General features: G+C 39.9%; 1 protein-coding gene across 3 annotated transcripts in view; it reads right to left on the bottom strand.

Moving 5' to 3' along the window:
- Window positions 1-487: 487 nt before the first annotated feature.
- The window catches only part of ncoa6 (nuclear receptor coactivator 6), a 35472-nt gene continuing 16775 nt past the window's right edge, over window positions 488-19184 (bottom strand). For 2 of the 3 annotated variants that reach the window (XM_082144959.1, XM_082144960.1), the window contains exons 10-15: window positions 13893-17324; window positions 13738-13785; window positions 3575-3608; window positions 3200-3241; window positions 2749-2894; window positions 488-1002 (exon numbers count right to left, since the gene is read on the bottom strand). In XM_082144959.1, the coding sequence (XP_082001085.1) occupies window positions 950-1002; window positions 2749-2894; window positions 3200-3241; window positions 3575-3608; window positions 13738-13785; window positions 13893-17324 (3755 nt within the window). In that variant the 3' untranslated portion in view covers window positions 488-949. The remainder of the gene's footprint in view (window positions 1003-2748; window positions 2895-3199; window positions 3242-3574; window positions 3609-13737; window positions 13786-13892; window positions 17325-19184) is intronic. The other variant, XM_082144961.1, reaches the window with a different exon arrangement.

Genomic DNA, 19184 nt, shown 5'->3' with positions numbered 1-19184 from the left:
AAATTGTTTAGATTTTTTCTGCAGAAGTGTGGTTTTGACATCCACCAGCAGGGGCTAAATGGGGTTGCTACCCAGCTAAGCCTTTTGAGGTTTCATTTTTATGGTGAAATACATTCAAGAAATTCATTGCATACTAACTTCCATTTCCTGTGTGATGAATGAATCAGAACCATTATCCACAATCTATTTCTGACTATTATTTGATTAGACTTCAGCATATCAATCTCATAAATTAGCTGCTTTTTGGTAGTCACAGACTGAAAGACCATGCACATAATGAGGGTATGTGGCAATTAATCAGTATGCATGCTAGCATTACATTTTGAACTTTTCCCTGTCTTGTCTTTAAACCTGTTCTAATTTAAGTTTGCTGACATTTCTAGTAAATCAAATGAAACTTATGGTACTTTTGTATTAAAAACATCACAATTTGTGAGGGAGCTTCTATTAGCAGCATGCTCGTCTAGAGACAAAAACAAGTCAGATGTACACTTGTAAAAATAGTTTAATGCATGTGATCCGGGGGCTAAATGGGTGAACATTGGTGCTGACAGTATTGAAATACAGTTATTCATCATATAAGTCATGGTGGGGGAAGTACAAATTCTGATTCTGTCACATTATTATATTGTGATACTACAGACATGATTCTATTCTTAGTCTGCATCACACGATTAATCTAGAATTTATCAATATTAATAATAATAATAATAATAATAATAAAAAAGTCACACCAAAACAAAAGACATACAAACACATCATACACAATTCTAAACATCTCATCTCATCTAGTAGCCAGGGACAAAATACAGTATCATGATTAAAAAAAGAAAGAAAGAGAAAACTTCTGTACATGGTTATCTTGCTCAAGACCAAAAGGGAAAAAACAGCAGATAAAACAAGTTCAGAGAACAAAAAAATAATGTACAATTCACAGGTTTACTCATGATTACTTTGACTTCCTTCGTTTTGCCTGGGTGGGACTGGCTCCAGTGTTTGATTCTAGAAAGAGGGTGGAAAGAAAAGGTAGATTAGACACATCTCAATCAGGTCATGTGATGCACAGCGGATGCTTTCTGCTCTGAAACATCTTATGCTGGACATACCGTCAAAACATTACAGAGAGGAACATCCATTACTGGAGCAATTTATTCTAGTCTTATCAAATTATTATTTTTTCTATACACATTTATACATTTTGCAACTCTTTTATATAAAAGAATCATGCACTACTTCACCACTAGTCGGCGCTGTAGGAAGCCATCGAGTACTGGAGCGCATGCATTCTTCACAACACGCCTGTTTATCTTAACATGAGCCATGACCGAGACCAAAGAGAGTATGTGACCGCGAACACACTACATGAACTGTGTCTCATACTATAATAAACTATTCTGAAGCGGTTGATTAAAGATCTAAGTGGTGTAAGTACAGATCTGTTATTGTTTACACTGTTGAAATGTTGTACAAAGAAGCTAATGTTGCTTATACCATAGTCCATCTGAATACTCGATTCTGATTGGCTGGAAGGTGTGCAATAAAACCGTTTAAAGTTGAAAATCCACCTTTTTAATGTTGTTTATGTGTCTGTGTGGTGTTTTTAATATGCTTTAAGACAAACCATGTGCAAATTCATAAGTCGACAGCATTGCTGAGTATTTTCTCCTTAAAACTGCAGTGAACCAAAGACAGACTCAAAAACACGCTTTGAAATCGCTGGTGTTTCTGACGTCACAAACTACCTTGTAACCAATCAGATCAACGTGTGATCGTCAACCAGTGGATCTCTGAGCTGAGTGAGTGAGTGGAGGCGGGGATCATTTGCATATTCATAGAACCGCGCATACTAAATGAGGCAATAGAGACAGAGCGCAATGCGTCATAATCTGAAGACCACGCCCACCAAGGGGGAAAAACAAACCAACTGTCTCCATTGACTTTGCATTGCGAGAGGCTGCCTCCTTGTCATTTCTTGCTTCTAAGAAAAGACAGAATAATGCCTAAAAGCTGCAATGTGACAAGGTGTACAGCAAACAAGCTAAGAAACCCAGAAATAAGTTTCATAAGCTGTCGACCCCCAAAAACGAGCGTTTGAGAACATAAAAGTGGATACAGGCTGGAACGAATGGGTGAATTGTGGGATCCTGACACTCAGTATGCACTAAAAATACACCACGTGTGCAGTAAGTTAAACATTTGGTCACTGGTGAGTCAAATATCCGAATGTCAGTTTTATATATTATATTTCTGTAAGATAAACTATCCTGTGTTGCCGATTACGGTCTCCTCCAGCGGACGTACGTTAGTTCTCATAGTAATGAGACACGTGACGCTCTGTCTCAACTGCCTGTATCCACTTTTATGTCCTAAAACACTCGTTTTTTGGGGTCGAGAGCTAATAAAAACGTATTTCTGGGTTTTTTAGCTTCTTTGCTGTACACCTTGTCACACAGCAGCTTTTAGGCATTTTTCTGTCTTTTGTTAGAAGCAAGAAATGACAAGGAGGCAGCCTCTCGCAATGCAAAGTCAATGGAGACGGTTTGTTTGTTTTCCCCCTGGGTGTGGGCGTGGCCTAAATACGCTCTGTCTCTATAGTGTAGAGTTACATTCCAAGTTTTTTTTTTTATATATTGTATGCTATATACAAACCATGAGCACTCAAGTAACCGACTAGGAGAAATCAGTAGTCGTGGCAACCCCTAATTTATGGCTGATTTCAATTTAGTTGACCAGAGTGCTAACCTGTACCTTTTCCTATGTTAGATGAGGCTGACCCTGGCCTAGCAGCTCTTTTCCTCTGTCCGTTGTCGGACGCTTCCTCCTCAGGTTCCTTGTCTGTTCGTGAGCTTCGTCGACTAGGACCTTTTGCTTTCTCAGTGGTGGCTCTTGTATCCCTGGGGAAGGAAGAAGGGCAGTGGGGTTAAGAAATTAACCGAAACGTTCACAGAGCACGGTCAGTTTGCAGTCGTAAAGTCAACTTGTATGCTATATGCACTCTAATTTTCTTTGCGTTTGGAAATCAACTGTTCTCAATGAAGAAAGTTACCACATCTGTCCCCTGTACAACTGAGGAATTCATACTTGCTGTTTTTCCTCATCTACCACAGATAACGTCCGTCCTGTTCATGACCATATTTACTGAAATGGCCACGCTGCCCCGTGCAGGGTATCTGAATCTACAGGTCTGGTATATACATACCTTGGGGCTAAGTTGACGGGCGTCTTTCTTTTCTTTGCCCATCTGTTATAGAAGTGGAAAAACAGCGGTAAACTGCTTTGATGCTGAACAACATTTTTTTCTCCTTGCCCATATTTTGAGTACAGATCAAATAAAAGAATGATTTCATGAATCATTCCATGATTATTAGTGTCATGAGGTGAGCTTATTCAGATTAACCAATAAAATTACACTTTGATTGAAACACTGAATCAACAAAAGTATAAAAAACATATTCATGTTAAAATTCAGGTAAAGAATAATGAAAATAAAGGTGAAAAAAGACATTGCAAGACAGATGATGCTGAACAAGTTTATAGCGTATTGATGACGAACGAGAATTACATATTGCCTTACCCTTGTTCTGCTGCAGTGGTAGTAACCCCTTGACCTGTCAATAGAGAGAACTGAAATTAGTTTTGTGTTAAACACTAGATTGTGAATTGTATTTTCTATATGTCAACTTCAGGCTATATCCCTGGGAGTTTGTCTGAGTCAAGCTGTTAGAAAGCGGAGCAAAAAGTGTTAGTACGGAATACAAGAAATGATTTTGGTCGAGGACTGGATCCAGTCTTGATTACATAATCTTTAATTAGATTAGCATACGCTAAAGCCTAAAGTATACTTCAGTTTTTGTGTGAGCTAACTAGAGCATGTATACAGTGCACATGATGGAAATTTCTTCATCAGTACGCACACATGCACTTCCGGAGAGAAATAGCGCAGACACTGGACAAAGAAGAAACTGTCTAGTGGGCATTAGGGGTGGAACAACTTTTATGTGATGAAAGTCGAGTCGACGTCGACTAGTCGCTGATGCATCATTGATGACAAAATAAGCCTGAACCTCGAGCTGAGACTTGAACACAGGTTGCCTTGTGCACAGCTATGGCATTTGACACGGCGCTCCTACAGCTTATTTTATCAGTTCTTTTGTCTTAGGGTCGATATATTTCTCACAGATTTCTGCTTGTTCTAAATCAGAAATAGATAAAGTAGCTCAGTACACATTACATTTATATCTATGCATTAGTGAGAGAGCGATTGCGTGTGAATTAATTCTACCCGGCAGTGTCTCTCTACTAATAGTGAAGCTGTGGGTTTTGGTTACCAAGAAATATATGCTAGACCCTTTCAGTTTCTAAGCTATTTTACTGATAAATCACAGAACAGAGTTTACAATACATTTCTACGCTACTGAATGATTCTGTGCGCGCGCGATCTGACTGTGATATGCACGCTACTGTGTGTGTGTGTGTGTGTTATGCGACAGCAGTTTAGAACGGCGATTAACTTACCTGTAACAATAGGCTGTGTAATACGTGCATTCACACACTCAATTTTGAGCATCCAGATGGTATAATCAAACATATCTAATGAAGTGCTCTGAGTATGCATTTATTTGTCATTTTAACAAACGAAGCGTAAAAGTGGACTTCAAAGATTTCTTATCCTGTTTTGCCCTCTATAGGCCATGATCAGCGATTAGTCATCAAGCTTAAAAGGATAGTTCACTTTCAAATTCATTTTTGGTATGTTTTAGCTTACCTCAAGGGCATCCAAGATGTAGGTGTCTTTTTTTCCGCAGTAGTTTCAATTTTGATATTTTTAGGTCAAACCGTTCTTGTCTGTCAGTCATATAATGCAGGTCTATGGTCATTATCTCAAAACACAAGCACAGAGTCCAAATTAAAACAATTCCCCGTCGTCCAAATTAAACAATTCCCCATCGTAAGTACACATTGATGGCCTAAGACACGAAACGAGTGGTTTGTGTGAGAAAACGAACAGTATTTATGTCGTTTTTACCGCTTATACACAGCCATGTCCGAGTGATCTGATCTGATGTGTGCGCAGACTGGTGCATAGATATATACACACTAGATGTCGCCTTGTCTACGGCAGTTCATTAGAACGAATGTCTTTAAGGCGACATCTAGTGTATATATCTATGCACCAGTCTGCGCACACGTCAGATCAGATCACTTCGACATGGCTGTGTATAAGACCTAAAAACGATATAAATACTGTTCGTTTTCTCACACAAACCGCTCGTTTCGTGTCTTAGGCCATCAATGTGTACTTACGATAGGGAATTGTTTCATTTGGACGACGGGGAATTGTTTTAATTTGGACTCTGTGCTTGTGTTTTGAGATAATGACCATAGACCTGCATTATATGACTGACAGACAAGAACGGTTTGACCTAAAAATATCAAAATTGAAACTACTGCGGAAAAAAAGATACCTACATCTTGGATGCCCTTGAGGTAAGCTAAAACATACCAAAAATTTATTTCAAAGTGAACTATCCCTTTAAAGCTTCATGGCAGAGCATTAAAGGTGAACTAAGTAACTTTTTTTAACTTAAGAGCTTCGGAGTCATTGGAATGGTTATATTACTTATTTCGGGTTGAATGGTGGTCGTTTCGCACCCCCCTGGTGCCCGTGAGCGGAAAATACGCACTTGCAACTTTGAGCCGGCGGTTCGCCGGCCGCTGCGTCAGGAAGTCTCGCGATGTAAACAATTGCTTTACGGCCAAAAGAAATCTGCTAAAATGCTGTCATTATTGCGCTCCCTCACGCTGTCCAAACCCGAATGAAGACGACGTTTTAAAGAACGTCCCATCTGCTTTGATGTCGTTGATCTATAGCCTCTGGTGTCTGAGAATCAACAACGAGTTTTTACAACAGTGTTGTCAAATATCTATTCCGAAGCTGTGGGGGGAGCTCTAGAGAGAAACCTGCGAGCAAAAAGCGAGAATACAGCGAAGAAGTCCCGAAGCTACTGAGTGCTGCTTTAAAGTCGACTAGTCTGTTCAACCCCTAGTGTGCATGTGATAGGCAAGCGTACCGCACAAAGTGTCTCGATCGCCCCCAGGTGGTGGGTTCCAGTATAGGTCATAAACCCCACCCTCTCCACATAGTCTAATGGGACGTGATCAAACTAAACAATTAAATTACACTTCAAATAATTTTTTCCCAAAAATGTTTTGTCATTTTCTGTCGTTTTTTTCACGCTGATGTAAGTTTAGGTGTTTTTTTTATTTTTTTATAAGTTTGTTTTTAGTTAGCTATTTGATGCTATAAAAATGGGAATGTGATGTCATGATTGACAGCTGTGTGACTGACAGCTTATCTGAGCGAAGTAGTCACTGAAGCACCAAATTACTTTTTGGGGAATTTTCGGGAGGAGATTGGAGCTTCAACTTTAATTTCTACATTTCCCAAACTGTTTATTTCACACCTACTTAATGAGTTCAGGGTTTTTCCTGGCTGAAAATGAGGCGGAGGTGGCAAAATCCGATAGCTCGGTACCTCTAGGGGGGTCCGGGGGCATGCCCCCCCGGAAGAAAATTTTGTACATTTTAAAGATAAATGCATTAATCTGGTGCATCTTTTTATGTATAATGACCACTAGAAGGTGAAAAAAAAAACACTTTTTACAAGCATGTATTTATTTATTTTTAGGTATTTTAATAATCAGATTTTATTTTATTTACAGTTCATAGGGGGCCATGAAATTACAAAACAGTACTAGTAAATTACGTGACTGCTACTTGTGATAGCTTATTTTATAAAAACGGCAGAAGAATTTCGGCTATTGCCTAAGTCAGGCTGGCTCTATGGATATATTTTAAGTAACCTAACTAGTTTGAGAGCCGAAGCTTACAAAAAACAGTATCAGTACCTGGCTGTGACAAGTGAAGGCACTTCGATGCTGCAGAGAAGGTGCTTCTTGACTTTCGTGCGTCTGTGGAGGTTGTGATAACTGACAGGTGATGTTGAAAAGGGGGAGGGGCAGGGGCTCGTGCGCTTTCGCAGAAATTTACCTTGCTCCGTTTGAGACAAGCACGTTTAGTATGGAGCTTATAATATGACAAAATGATTTGAATTTGAATTGTGTAAATTTGAATTATTTGCAAGTGTAATCTAACAAAATTGAATTTTAGGTGGTAGTTTAAATAGTTCTGAATTTGATTTTTTTTAAATGAATATTGAATGTTTGAAATTTAACAAATTGAAATGTTTTTATGGCTGAATTGTATAGACATGTATTTTCAAACAGCTCGTTTTTTTGTTCTGAATTCGTATAGTGAAAATATTCAGTTTAAAAAAATACAGATTCAAGTTTTCAAGATGAAGAAATTCGGAACTTCAAATTCAGTTTTCTAAAATTCAAGTTCAAAAATTCAAGTTCAAAAATTCAGATCTTACAGAAAGTAGGTCACAGGTCATCCACAGGGAAGAGTAAAGGATCTCAGATAAGTCGAACAGAGCATTTTGGCTGCACTGCAGTAGTTTTCTGCCACAAACGCGGTGGTGGTTCAAGAGAATCTGTGTATCTTTCGCTCAGTCGTTTTTTATTTCATATTAAGAGTAGAAAAATGAGAAAACAGCTTGAGTATTAGATTTCTTCTAATATTCTAGTAATAATAGTCCGCTGCAGCAGTTGCACGGAGCTTACAAAACGCGTGTATTGCAACTATAGGCTACATTTAATTTCCTCATCAAACAACTAGACTAGCGAATGGCTCGGCACAACAGAAGAGCTTAGACAGGGCTTTCTCTCTGTGTAGACCAGCAGTTGGTCTGAATTTGCTATAACCTATAGCCTATTTTCTCGACTGTATAGGCTAAGTCACGTTTTATCATGAAACACGCTGTGATTTATTCCAAAGTGACTCAGGCATATATAATGCATTTAACGTTAAATAATCTAAATGTCAGAGCCGGACAGTAACGGAGTACATTTACTTGAGTACAGTACTTAAGTACAATTTTGAGGGATCTGTACTTTACTCGAGTATCATTTTTGGGGAGTACTCATGACTTTACTCAAGTACATTTGAGAGGCAAATATTGTACTCTTTACTCCACTACATTTCTATCCATAACTGTGAGTACCCGTTACTTCTTCTAAAAAAAAGGAAAAAAGAAACATCTCGGAAACCCTCAATTTGTTGTTTCCCTCTCAAATGTGATTGGATTGTGCAGGCGCCACTGATTGGGACAGCCTATCAGCAATCACCTTCAGCTTTCCGCCAAAGTCAACTCCATGGTCAGATTTAGATAAGAGACGAAACAATGGATGAAGCAGGTCCATCCCGGGAGCGATATTTTTTTTTTTTCAAGATGGTAGGGGAAGACTGATGAATATTCATTAGGGAAGTCATCCCTGATTGGTCTTAACCCCAGTGACGGGTAGTGACGGGATTATGGAGGTCATAAGACCCCCAGTGACGGGTAGGTTTAGGGGCGGGGTTATGGAGGTCATAAGACCCCCAGTGACGGGTAGGTTTAGGGGTGGGGTTAGGTCATCAGACCAATCAGGGATGACTTACCTAATGAATATTCATGAGTCTTCCCCTACCATCCTGGGAAAAAAAATATCACATCCCGGAAATGTGCCAACCTGTGCCCCACCTCGCCAGACTATTTCAATTTTCTGAACAAGTTAATGATAGTTTTCGCTTCAAGTGTTTGCTGTGTTTACCAATATATGTAAGCACTGTGGCAGTAGTAATGCAATATTTAGAAAATGTACTCTTGTACTCTTGATACTCAAGTACTTTTAAAAACAAGTACTTTAGTACTTTTACTTAAGTAGACATCTGACTGTAGTACTTTTACTTGTACTTGAGTAAAATTTAGCAAGAGGTATCTGTACTTTTACTCAAGTAATTAAGCTGTGTACTCTGTCCGCCTCTGCTAAATGTTGACTTTCAAAAGTAGGCGCGCCAAGAAGGCTATTCTCTGTATTTTGGTTCATTTTTGGTGAGCGCCAGAAAGATCTAAAGAGACCGAGACGCGCTAAAGCAGCGCATCATGTTGTTTTATTTATTTTTCAATGGCATGATATTTTGTAGTCATTTTGAATGTACACAAATAAAAATATACATTTTACTGTTTCGGATGATGTCATATTATCTGTATGACTATAAATAACAGAGTATTAAGTTATTTCCCAGCAGTGGAACAAATCCAAGTGATGGCGCTCGCGCTCTCACACAACATAGTAGGCTATCAGTTCTGGTGTTGCTTCATATCGCAGACTGTTCATTATCAAAATGAAACACAGTCAACCAAACATATAAAAAGTTATTCTGCGTAATTTAATTGGTCTGTTGTACAATATGAAGGGCAAGCTGTGCCGCACACAGTCCTACTTGTTATTCCAAACATTTCCCTTGCTGTAAAGACGCTGATTTAGCCTATACGTGTATTTTGGGACTCGACTGAAGTATGACGCCTTTTTATTTGTATTATAATATAATATATTAAAATACATAATCTTCTGAGTTTTATGATGTAGGCCTTGTGTGTTTTATTAAAATGTATTATAATTTACATCTCAAAAGGATGCGCTTTGTGCATTCTCTGACATTATATTTATTTAATTAATATTGAGTATCAATTGATGTTAAACAAAACGGTGTGTTATTTTCTCTGGCAACTAAACTTAAAAAAAAACAAACAAAAAAAAAAAAAAACTTCCAAAGCAAAGCCATTGTGTGTTCTCTCCTCGCTCCGCAGCTTTTCCACACAGATTTTGAGAACTGGCCAGCTAAAAAAAAATAGGCCAAAGAAGTAGACTAACGGCTAGTGTCCGGGAAATGCGAGGTACGTTCATATTTATAAATAAACGTAACTGATTTTGTCTACACCTAAATACATTTCCTAATAATAACAGTGATTAAGCCCAAATGTGGGTGGGGGTAATGAACACAATATGTTTTTTTTTGTTTGTTTGTTTTTTTGCCCAAATGGTCTCCACTCTATGCATTTTGTAACAATACAGCAACATTTTTTAACTGACCGTATTTGCCAGAAAATAAGTCGCATGCACATGAGTGCAAGTCACACCGGATCATGTTGAGAGAGAAAGGCGTCATAATTATTATGTTTTTTAATATATATTAGCCTATTCAGCAATAGTGTAAAGACCTGTAAATAAAATACAACATTTACATGATAAACACTATTAACATGTAGGCTATGTGTATATTTTACTTTCCCTTATGACAAATGAATGCAGAAAACAACAAGAATGAAAAATAAGTATGTAGGCTAGGCTATAATAAAATAATATATAGGCTATAGACTATAAAAATAGCCTATATTGTGCCCTTTATAAACGCCAAGCCTAAACAAATTTATTTAAATCGAAACGGTCGCGAATCTCTCATTCAGTCAAAAGTTTTCATTGCAATGTAACATGTGGATGCTAACTATTAATATAAAGAAGGCTTCATACTTCAGTCGAGTCCCAAAATACACGTAGGCCTATAGGCTAAATCAGCGTCTTCACAGCAAGGGAAATGTTTGGAGTGGGACTGTGTGTGGCACAGCTTGCCCTTTATATTGTACAACAGACCAATTAAATTATGCAGAATAACTTTTTATATGTTTGGTTGACTGTGTTTAATTTTGATAATGAACAGTCTGCGATATGAAGCAACACCAGAACTGATATCCTACTATGTTGTGTGAGAGCGCGATGCGCGAGCGCCATCACTTGGATTTGTTCCACTGCTGGGAAATAACTTAATACTCTGTTATTTAGTCATACAGATAATATGACATCATCCGAAACAGTAAAATGTATATTTTTATTTGTGTACATTCAAAATGACTACAAAATATCATGCCATTGAAAAATAAATAAAACAACATGATGCGCTGCTTTAGCGCGTCTCGGTCTCTTTAGATCTTTCTGGCGCTCACCAAAAATGAACCAAAATACAGAGACTAGCCTTCTTGGGGCGCCTACTTTTGAAAGTCAACATTTAGATTATTTAACGTTAAATGCATTATATATGCCTGAGTCACTTTGGAATAAATCACAGCGTATTTCATGATAAAACGTGACTTAGCCTATACAGTCGAGAAAATAGGCAAATTCAGACCAACTGCTGGTCTACACAGAGAGAAAGCCCTGTCTAAGCTCTTCTGTTGTGCCGAGCCATTCGCTAGTCTAGTTGTTTGATGAGAAAATTAAATGTAGCCTATAGTTGCAATACACGCGTTTTGTAAGCTCCGTGCAACTGCTGCAGCGGACTATTATTACTAGAATATTAGAAGAAATCTAATACTCAAGCTGTTTTCTCATTTTTCTACTCTTAATATTAAATAAAAAACGACTGAACGAAAGATACACGGAATCTCTTGAACCACCACCGCGTTTGTGGCAGAAAACTACTGCAGTGCAGCCAAAATGCTCTGTTCGACTTATCTGAGATCCTTTACTCTTCCCTGTGGATGACCTGTGACCTACTTTCTGTAAGAGCTGAATTTTTGAACTTGAATTTTTGAACTTGAATTTTAGAAAACTGAATTTGAAGTTCTGAATTTCTTCATCTTGAAAACTTGAATCTGTATTTTTTTAAACTGAATATTTGCACTATACGAATTCAGAACAAAAAAACTAGCTGTTTGAAAATACATGTCTATACAATTCAGCCATAAAAACATTTCAATTTGTTAAATTTCAAACGTTCAATATTCATAAAAAAAAAATCAAATTCAGAACTATTTAAACTACCACCTAAAATTCAATTTTGTTAGATTACACTTGCAAATAATTCAAATTTACACAATTCAAATTCAAATCATTTTGTCATATTATAAGCTCCATAGTTTAGGTGCTTAAAGCCCTGCATTTCAGCCCGAACCCGACGTGCCAATATTATTATTATTGACTTATTTATGTCCCTAGGGCCGGGCTTCGGGACAATTCTCACGTCATAATTCACATGCGGGCCGGGCCTCTGGCTTTTTTTGGGTTATCCTTCTTTTTATATTTTTAGACATTAATTAAAAAAATATGAGAAGCTGACGACGACGATAGAAAAACAAACATAGAAAGACATTTCATAACCTCATAACTTTAATAATCTTATAATTACACAGTGACATATGACTGACATGACAGTCTCACGCACGCACGCACGCACGCACGCACGCACGCACGCACGCACGCACGCACGCACGCACGCACGCACGCACGCACGCACGCACGCACGCACGCACGCACGCACACACAAGGTTTCCCATCAGCGCGACCCACGATTCACCTCATGTGCAAATAATGGAGAATATTAAGAGAAAAAAATCGCAGATGGCCAACTTAAAACGCAGCGGGAAGAGAGAAGAGAGGAGGACTGGGTTAAAACCTTAGGCTACACTGTGGATGCTATTCTTTTTCTCCACGATGCTCTGTAAAAGACTGCTCTAACTTTTCGTTTCATTGGACTTTATTTTCGTTTAACTGTTGGAAACTACGGATGCTTTTCGTTTGATTGGACTTTTATTTTCGTTTAACTGTTGGAAACTACTGGAAAAAAGAATGGCCATTTTCTGTCGTGCATTTTTGAGGTAAGATAACCTGCAAGTTTATTTAATTTAATTGGTTTAGATAGGCTATTGCTCCTTTCGTTTGCGAGCGCTGGTTCGAGCAGCCTGAGCCTGCCTCAGTATTTCAAAAAAAGTTGTTTTACTCACTGTGGTTTAATAAATAATCATTTGTTAAATTAACTGTCTGTGTGATATGCTTGAAGTGTTTTATACTTGAAGTGTTTTATAGCCTATCTATGGATTGTAGCCAAGTAAAGTAGCCTATTAGCGTTGATTTGAGAGGCTAAATTGATCAAACATGTTGTAGGCTATACTCGCTGTCGGTTCGGCTGCTTGGTCGTCACTTAAAAAAAAATGCTCCAAAACATGTCTAAATTAACATGATAAAGAAATGAAAAGAAACATAACTAACAAAACTGACCTATTTTAATGGCTGCAAATAGGGCAGGCTGCCGCTGTGTAATAATAATAATTTAAAAAACGGACTCGAGTCGGACTCGGGCTGATAATTCTGATGAGCTGTCGGACTTGTGCTTGAGCGTCTCGGGCCAGGGCCGGGCTCGTGCTTATTCTGATGCAGTCGAAATGCGCAGAACGGTTTGAGAATGGAATGGAACCCGGCCGTGAACCCGCTGCGGAATCGTGTCGGTGGAAAAGAGGTATCTAATCATGTGATTCCGTCTTGAGTTTTTGTCGACAGACGGAGGCGGCCCGAAATTTGACGGAGGCGGCCGCCTCATAATTCTCTATGCAGGAAAAACCCTGGAGTTGCTCTGCAGTAAACTGTCCAAACCATTTCTGCGGGAGTGTGGGCGGGACATTGATATCACGGCTTTACTTCCCGCTCACTACTGTGCAGAATCAGGTCCCAAATCAGCACAAGATGTCGGCGCCATATTGGGACATTGGCGGCTTCACTTTTCTACAATGGAAGACAGTGAAGGTGCGTCGTCCATCTTTTTTTACAGTGTATGGTGTTCGCGCACACTATCAGATGGAGTGTACTTTGAAAGGCTATGCCTTCATCCATATGCATACGCTAATCATATGCTTAAAACCCGAAGTATACTTTGGGCTCAAGGTAGTTCACATATTACTGCCATTTGCTTGACTTTCATTTGCATGGGTAAAAATAGATTTTATATAAAAAATAAAGTCTTTACCAGCTTGGTCACATGAAGCTTGGTCTTCTTGTGCAGCTTCAGGGTGAGCTGTATAGTTTACGTTAAATAAAATAAAGAATAACTAAGAATTAAAAAATCATTCATGTTTGACTAGACAACTAATGAAATTACCTGTATTATCGTAAAGCAGTTACCTGAGACGTTAGAAGCATCAACAATTGCTTCTTTGGTTTCAGTGGAGTCTGGAACACTAGTCTCCACCAGTGAAGAAGGCTGCTGTTCCACAGAGAGTTGAGGGGATGTTGCTGTGGAGGAGCCAGAAGATGTAGTGGAAGGTCCTGGAGCAGATGCAGCAACTGAAACTGCAGGCAAACTAGAGGGTGGCGAAGAATTAGCAACAGGACTGGACAGGTGAAGCACTCCAGAGGTAGAGGCTGGCGGTGGCATATTAGACGTTGGTGTCGAAGTCAGGACTGGAGAAGGAGAGGGCACCGGTTCAGGAGAAGACACTTTTGGAGGAAGTGCAGATTGCTGAGATATTTGAGCAGCTGTAACAGCCACTGGAGCAGAAGGCTGGAGTACAGAAACCGTTTCAGATGTAACCGCACAAGAAGCATGTGTTGTGGCAACATCCACAGTTTTTCCTAACTGAGTGGCAGGGGTTCGCACTTTTTTATCATTGTCACTGCTTGAAGAGACGGTGAGTGCAGTATTTTTGCTTACAACAGTCTGGACTGAACTGCTTTTGGCTAAGACTGTTGTTGGTGAGAGGGGACTTCTGCGGGAAACAGCTGTAGCCCCTGGGCTAGAGCAAGCAGGTGGAGAGGCTAAACGCTGTTGAAAGGGTGAGGGCATGCCAGAATGTAAGGATGACTGCCCAACAGGACTAGGTTTCGAGCCACTGGCATCAGAGACACCAGGACTTGGCTGTTGAGTTGGTGCTACAACACTAACAGAGGAAGCCTGGCTTAAAGGAACTTGAACTTGAAGCTGCCCAATGACAGTGCGGTTCTGCTGAGTAGCAGCTATGCTGACGGCAGGTGAGCTTGTCTGCATAGGGGTTGATGCTGGTGCAGAGGGGGATGTAGTTGACACAGAGGTAGGAGTAAGCTGGATACTGGCAGAAACTATGGGACCAACCATTGTGACAGGCTGAGACATGACGTTAGTGCTTGACGGTACAGACGTAGCTTGAAATATGGAATACACAGGTCCTGTTGTGATGAACTGTGGACGCGTTTGTGCAGGATTTTGATGACGAATATCTGGAGGTCTTATGTTTTTATTGGGAACTGCCAGTACCTTGGAAACAATAGCTGAAGGAACTACAGAAGCAGTGTTGGTAGCAGAGCTAATGGGATTGGATGTTACATAGACTGTGATCTGGTTTTGTTGAGTTGGTGCTGATGAGATGGGCCTTTGCAAGACTGTTTGAGATGGATTTGAGATGGGTATAAGATTGTGACTCGAACTTACTGAAGGGTTGGGAATTGAAGTGAGGCTTAACAGCACAGCTTGGTTTGAATTAACGCTCGATACTGCACTAACAGACTGCAGGTTTGCACTGCTACTGGGAACAAAGTTTGGACTTGATACTGCAGCAGATTTAGGTTTTTGATCCGTTTCACTTGTGCCAATATTTGTGCTCTGTGAAACAACAGGATTGGTTTGGTTCTCCTGAGCTAGGGGAGCATGAGGGCTCAATTTCTGCACGGGGTCTCCACCCACTTGAGGAATATTTTGAGATTTCATTGACAAAGATTGGGAACCTGTATTGTCCAATAGTTGATTCAGAGACGTTGGAGCATCTCTAAATGCTGGTGATACAGCAGAGCCAAGGTCATGTGGTGTAGCCCGAGGTGGTTGTTTATCTTCAGCACGCTGTTCAACCAAATTGTTAGCCTCTTGCCGTCTGGGTTCCTGAGATGGCACCCGAGGGCTTGCCATTTTAGGTGCAGACTGCTCTCTTAACTGAACTGGCTGATGCTGCTCTGGCTGGCCATCTCTGACTGAATCAGCACTGCCAGGTTTGGTTTGCACAGAATTTAAACTCTGTGTTGATTCTCCAGGTCCTGCTGATGGTAAAGATGCAGAGGTAGTTGGGAGCACTGAGTTGGGACTAACCATCATGTTCTGTGGACTAACCATGATTTGCTGCTGATGTGGAGGTGCTGTCAGGGAAGTTTTGGCACCCTTCTGTCTTCCTGGGCTTGGAGTGGCAGCTTTTTTATTTGAAGCAGGGTTGGATCGTCGACTATTACTGGGACTAGCCCTTTTAGCTTGCCCAACACCAGTCTGTTTGTCTTGTTTTCCTCCAGAGCTTACTAAGCCACCACCTGACGGATAAGACTGTGGGCCATTGTTGTTGCCACTGGTATTATTGTTGACAGGAATAGTTGCTAAGCTTGGTGGAGCCTGACCAATAGCTTTAAGGGTGGTTGGGTTAAGACCTTGCTGATCAAAGCCTCGATTAAGGTTTGGCTGCCGCGGTGGCAGAGGAATGTTAATTTTTGGAGGGAAAAGACCAGCAATAGAGGCATTCAGTCTCTCGGGGGACAGATTTATTTCAGAGGGTTCAGTACTAGGTGGACGGTTGGTTGGAGTTAAAGGGTGGTGATATGGTCGGGGACTGGCTCGGTTAGGGGTTTTAGGGCGGGAACTTTGGGAAGTTGGAGGAGCACTTGGAAAGTGAATATTATGTGAGCTAGCCATTGTTGCCACTTGCTGAGACTGCTGTTGGGGACTTGCTCCTGGCTGGTGGGGCACTGATAAAGGCACAGATTTCATTAAATGAGTATTAGGACCTTGGCTGGGAATCATTGGTTGATTTCCATTTCCTGACTGTTGACCTATTTCAAGAGGTCCCCGGTCCTGCAAGCTATGGTTTCCAGGAGTTTCCTCTGGTGGTGTTGGTTGTCCAACCTCTGAAAGGGGTGTCCTTCTCGCTGCTCCACTGAGAGATGGATTCACCATGAGTGGCATGCCTCTGGCTTTATCAGGAGAAGGTGGAACGCCTCCATGCCCTTGAAGATCAATCATTACAGGCATGTTGCCCGGCTGCGATACAGGCATTCTCTGAGATGGATCATTGGGATTGACTAAACCTTTTGGCATGTGCCCACCTTGCTGTAGTGGCATTCGATTCTTAGCTTCTTGTTGCATTTTAAGCAGCATCATCATTTGTTGTTGCTGCTGCTGATGTTGTTGCTGTTGCTGCTGTGTCTGTTGTTGTTGTGGCTGTGACTGCAGTTGTTGTTGGAGGTGTTGAGGCGGCTGTTGTTGTTGTTGTTGTTGCATCTGCATTGACTGTTGTGAAGAATGAATCTGGGTCTGGACATGATGGGGTCCTTGTGATGTTCCAGCTTGGCCTTGAGGACCCTGCATACTCTGCATTTGCATTTGCTGCTGTTGCATTTGCTGCTGCTGAATTTGTTGATGCTGTTGTTGCATCTGTTGCTGTTGCATCTGTTGCTGCTGCATTTGTTGCTGCTGCTGTTGTAACTGCTGCTGCTGTTGCATTTGCTGCTGCTGTTGCATTTGCTGCATCTGTTGCTGCTGTTGTGGGGGCATGAACTGCATTGGCATTTGCTGTAATACCCTTTGATCTCCAGACTGACCAGGCTGACCTAAAAATAAAATGCAAGTAAATAAAAAGTGTTATGTATAGGGATGCACCAATAACACATTTTCCAGAACGAGTCCGATACTTTGTAATTTTTAAATGTATTGAGTAGAGAAATCTACTGGGATTTATAAAAGAATATAAATCATATTAGTTGGCTTAATTTGTTCAGCAAATATACATTTCAGTTTTTACAGAAATTCTGAAATAACACTGCATATTCATTACTGTATAAATAAAATATAGATGGATCTTTATAAAAGTTAAGAGCAGTGAGTGATTTCTTTGTCCTTTGTTGGATTAACATTAAAACACAGCAGCAGGTTTATTAGGCTGCTGTCCCTTTACGACCGAATGCACGCATCCCATGTGAATATACTGTCTACGTTCACTTGAGATATAACCGACTATGTTTACTGGGATACTCGCCAAGACCAACGTTTTTACATAATTTTGTGTGAATTTGTCCGTACAAATGCAAGATGTGAAAGAATTCAATTCAGTATTCGCACGTCATCTGAGACAGCAGCAAACACTAAGACGCGGGTTTTCTGGGCATGTGCTTCGGATGCTTGAGTTCATGAAACTTGACTTGCAAACGTCCTGTAATGATATAGGGAACCACTGGTTATATATAAATCTCAAAGCAGTTCATGTTTTACTTGCATATATCATATATGATTTATTTTTAATCCAAATGACACGTGTGCTGGGTGAACGATCGGCAATCAAGAGCATTCAAAGAAGTGTGCGCTCTCTCTCTCTGCAGTTAACGTTAATAATAAGCTACATGCCTCGTTTTACTTTCTTTGCCATTGACGTCCGACTGAACAGCAAATTTTCCACTGATGTCTGTGAAAAAGGGATGCGCTTGGCAAGCTCACGCGTCTGTGTCATTGTGTGCTCAATCCACTGCACATTTTTCGCTTATCAGCTCACGCACCACAGCTATAGGCGTTACTATATTTTGTTTAATATTCCACTAATTAGATCAATTTACTCCACAGACATCCTTTTTTATCCCCATTATACTCTCTGTTGTCAGTGTTTCTTTGTCTGGACACTAGGGCTGGGTATCGATTCAGATGTTACAATTCGATTCGATTTCGATTCGCAAGCTCTAATTCGATTCGATTTCGATTCTCGATTCGATTTTCGATTTCGATTCTCGATTCGATTTTTCCAATTTCGATTCTAAATTAATTTCGATTCGACTCACTCAATGAATATTAAATACAAATCCTATATTTATTAAAAAAAGAAAAAGAAAAGAAAAAAAAGTGAACAAGTTTTCAAGTGTTTAATTAATAAAAAGAAATTAAGAGCTACAAACCTGTATATTAAACTCTTTTTATTTTAGGTACACTTGGGTACAATAAAACAGAACCCAACTCTATATTTCAAATGCATACAATGAATAGACAGGATTTTGATGCAAGATGAAAAATTGATGCTGAAAATTGGACAAGTCAGAACAGTCGCATGTCTTGATCAAACAGGTTAACAATCCTCACATAAACCCACATATAAAAATGTTGCATATAATATAATATGTGCCCTTCCTGTCTAACAGCTAGGCCATACAGAAATTGAATAAAATTATCAAACAGTCTGTGTTGCATTAATTATAAATTATATATTGACTAATCAAAGTTACAAAAGTTCTTTATTCAAGAGCAGTGAGTGTTTTTCTCTGTTCTCTTTGTTCTTTGATTAACTTAAATGACAGAGATAATTAGTGGCTACAGTGTACTGTCCCTTTAAGACCAGCCGCTGTTGACAGAGACGCGGAACTCACATGCGGACTCATTCTCTCACGAGGCACAACTCTTCACGTTCGTCATAAGACTGCTCTTATGTTATA

Source organism: Leuciscus leuciscus (genome assembly GCF_965113295.1).
Source record: "Leuciscus leuciscus genome assembly, chromosome: 18".
In the NCBI taxonomy this organism is placed as follows: domain Eukaryota; kingdom Metazoa; phylum Chordata; class Actinopteri; order Cypriniformes; family Leuciscidae; genus Leuciscus; species Leuciscus leuciscus.
Note: the sequence above shows the minus strand (reverse complement) of the source record. Positions and strands in the feature narration are given on the sequence as shown.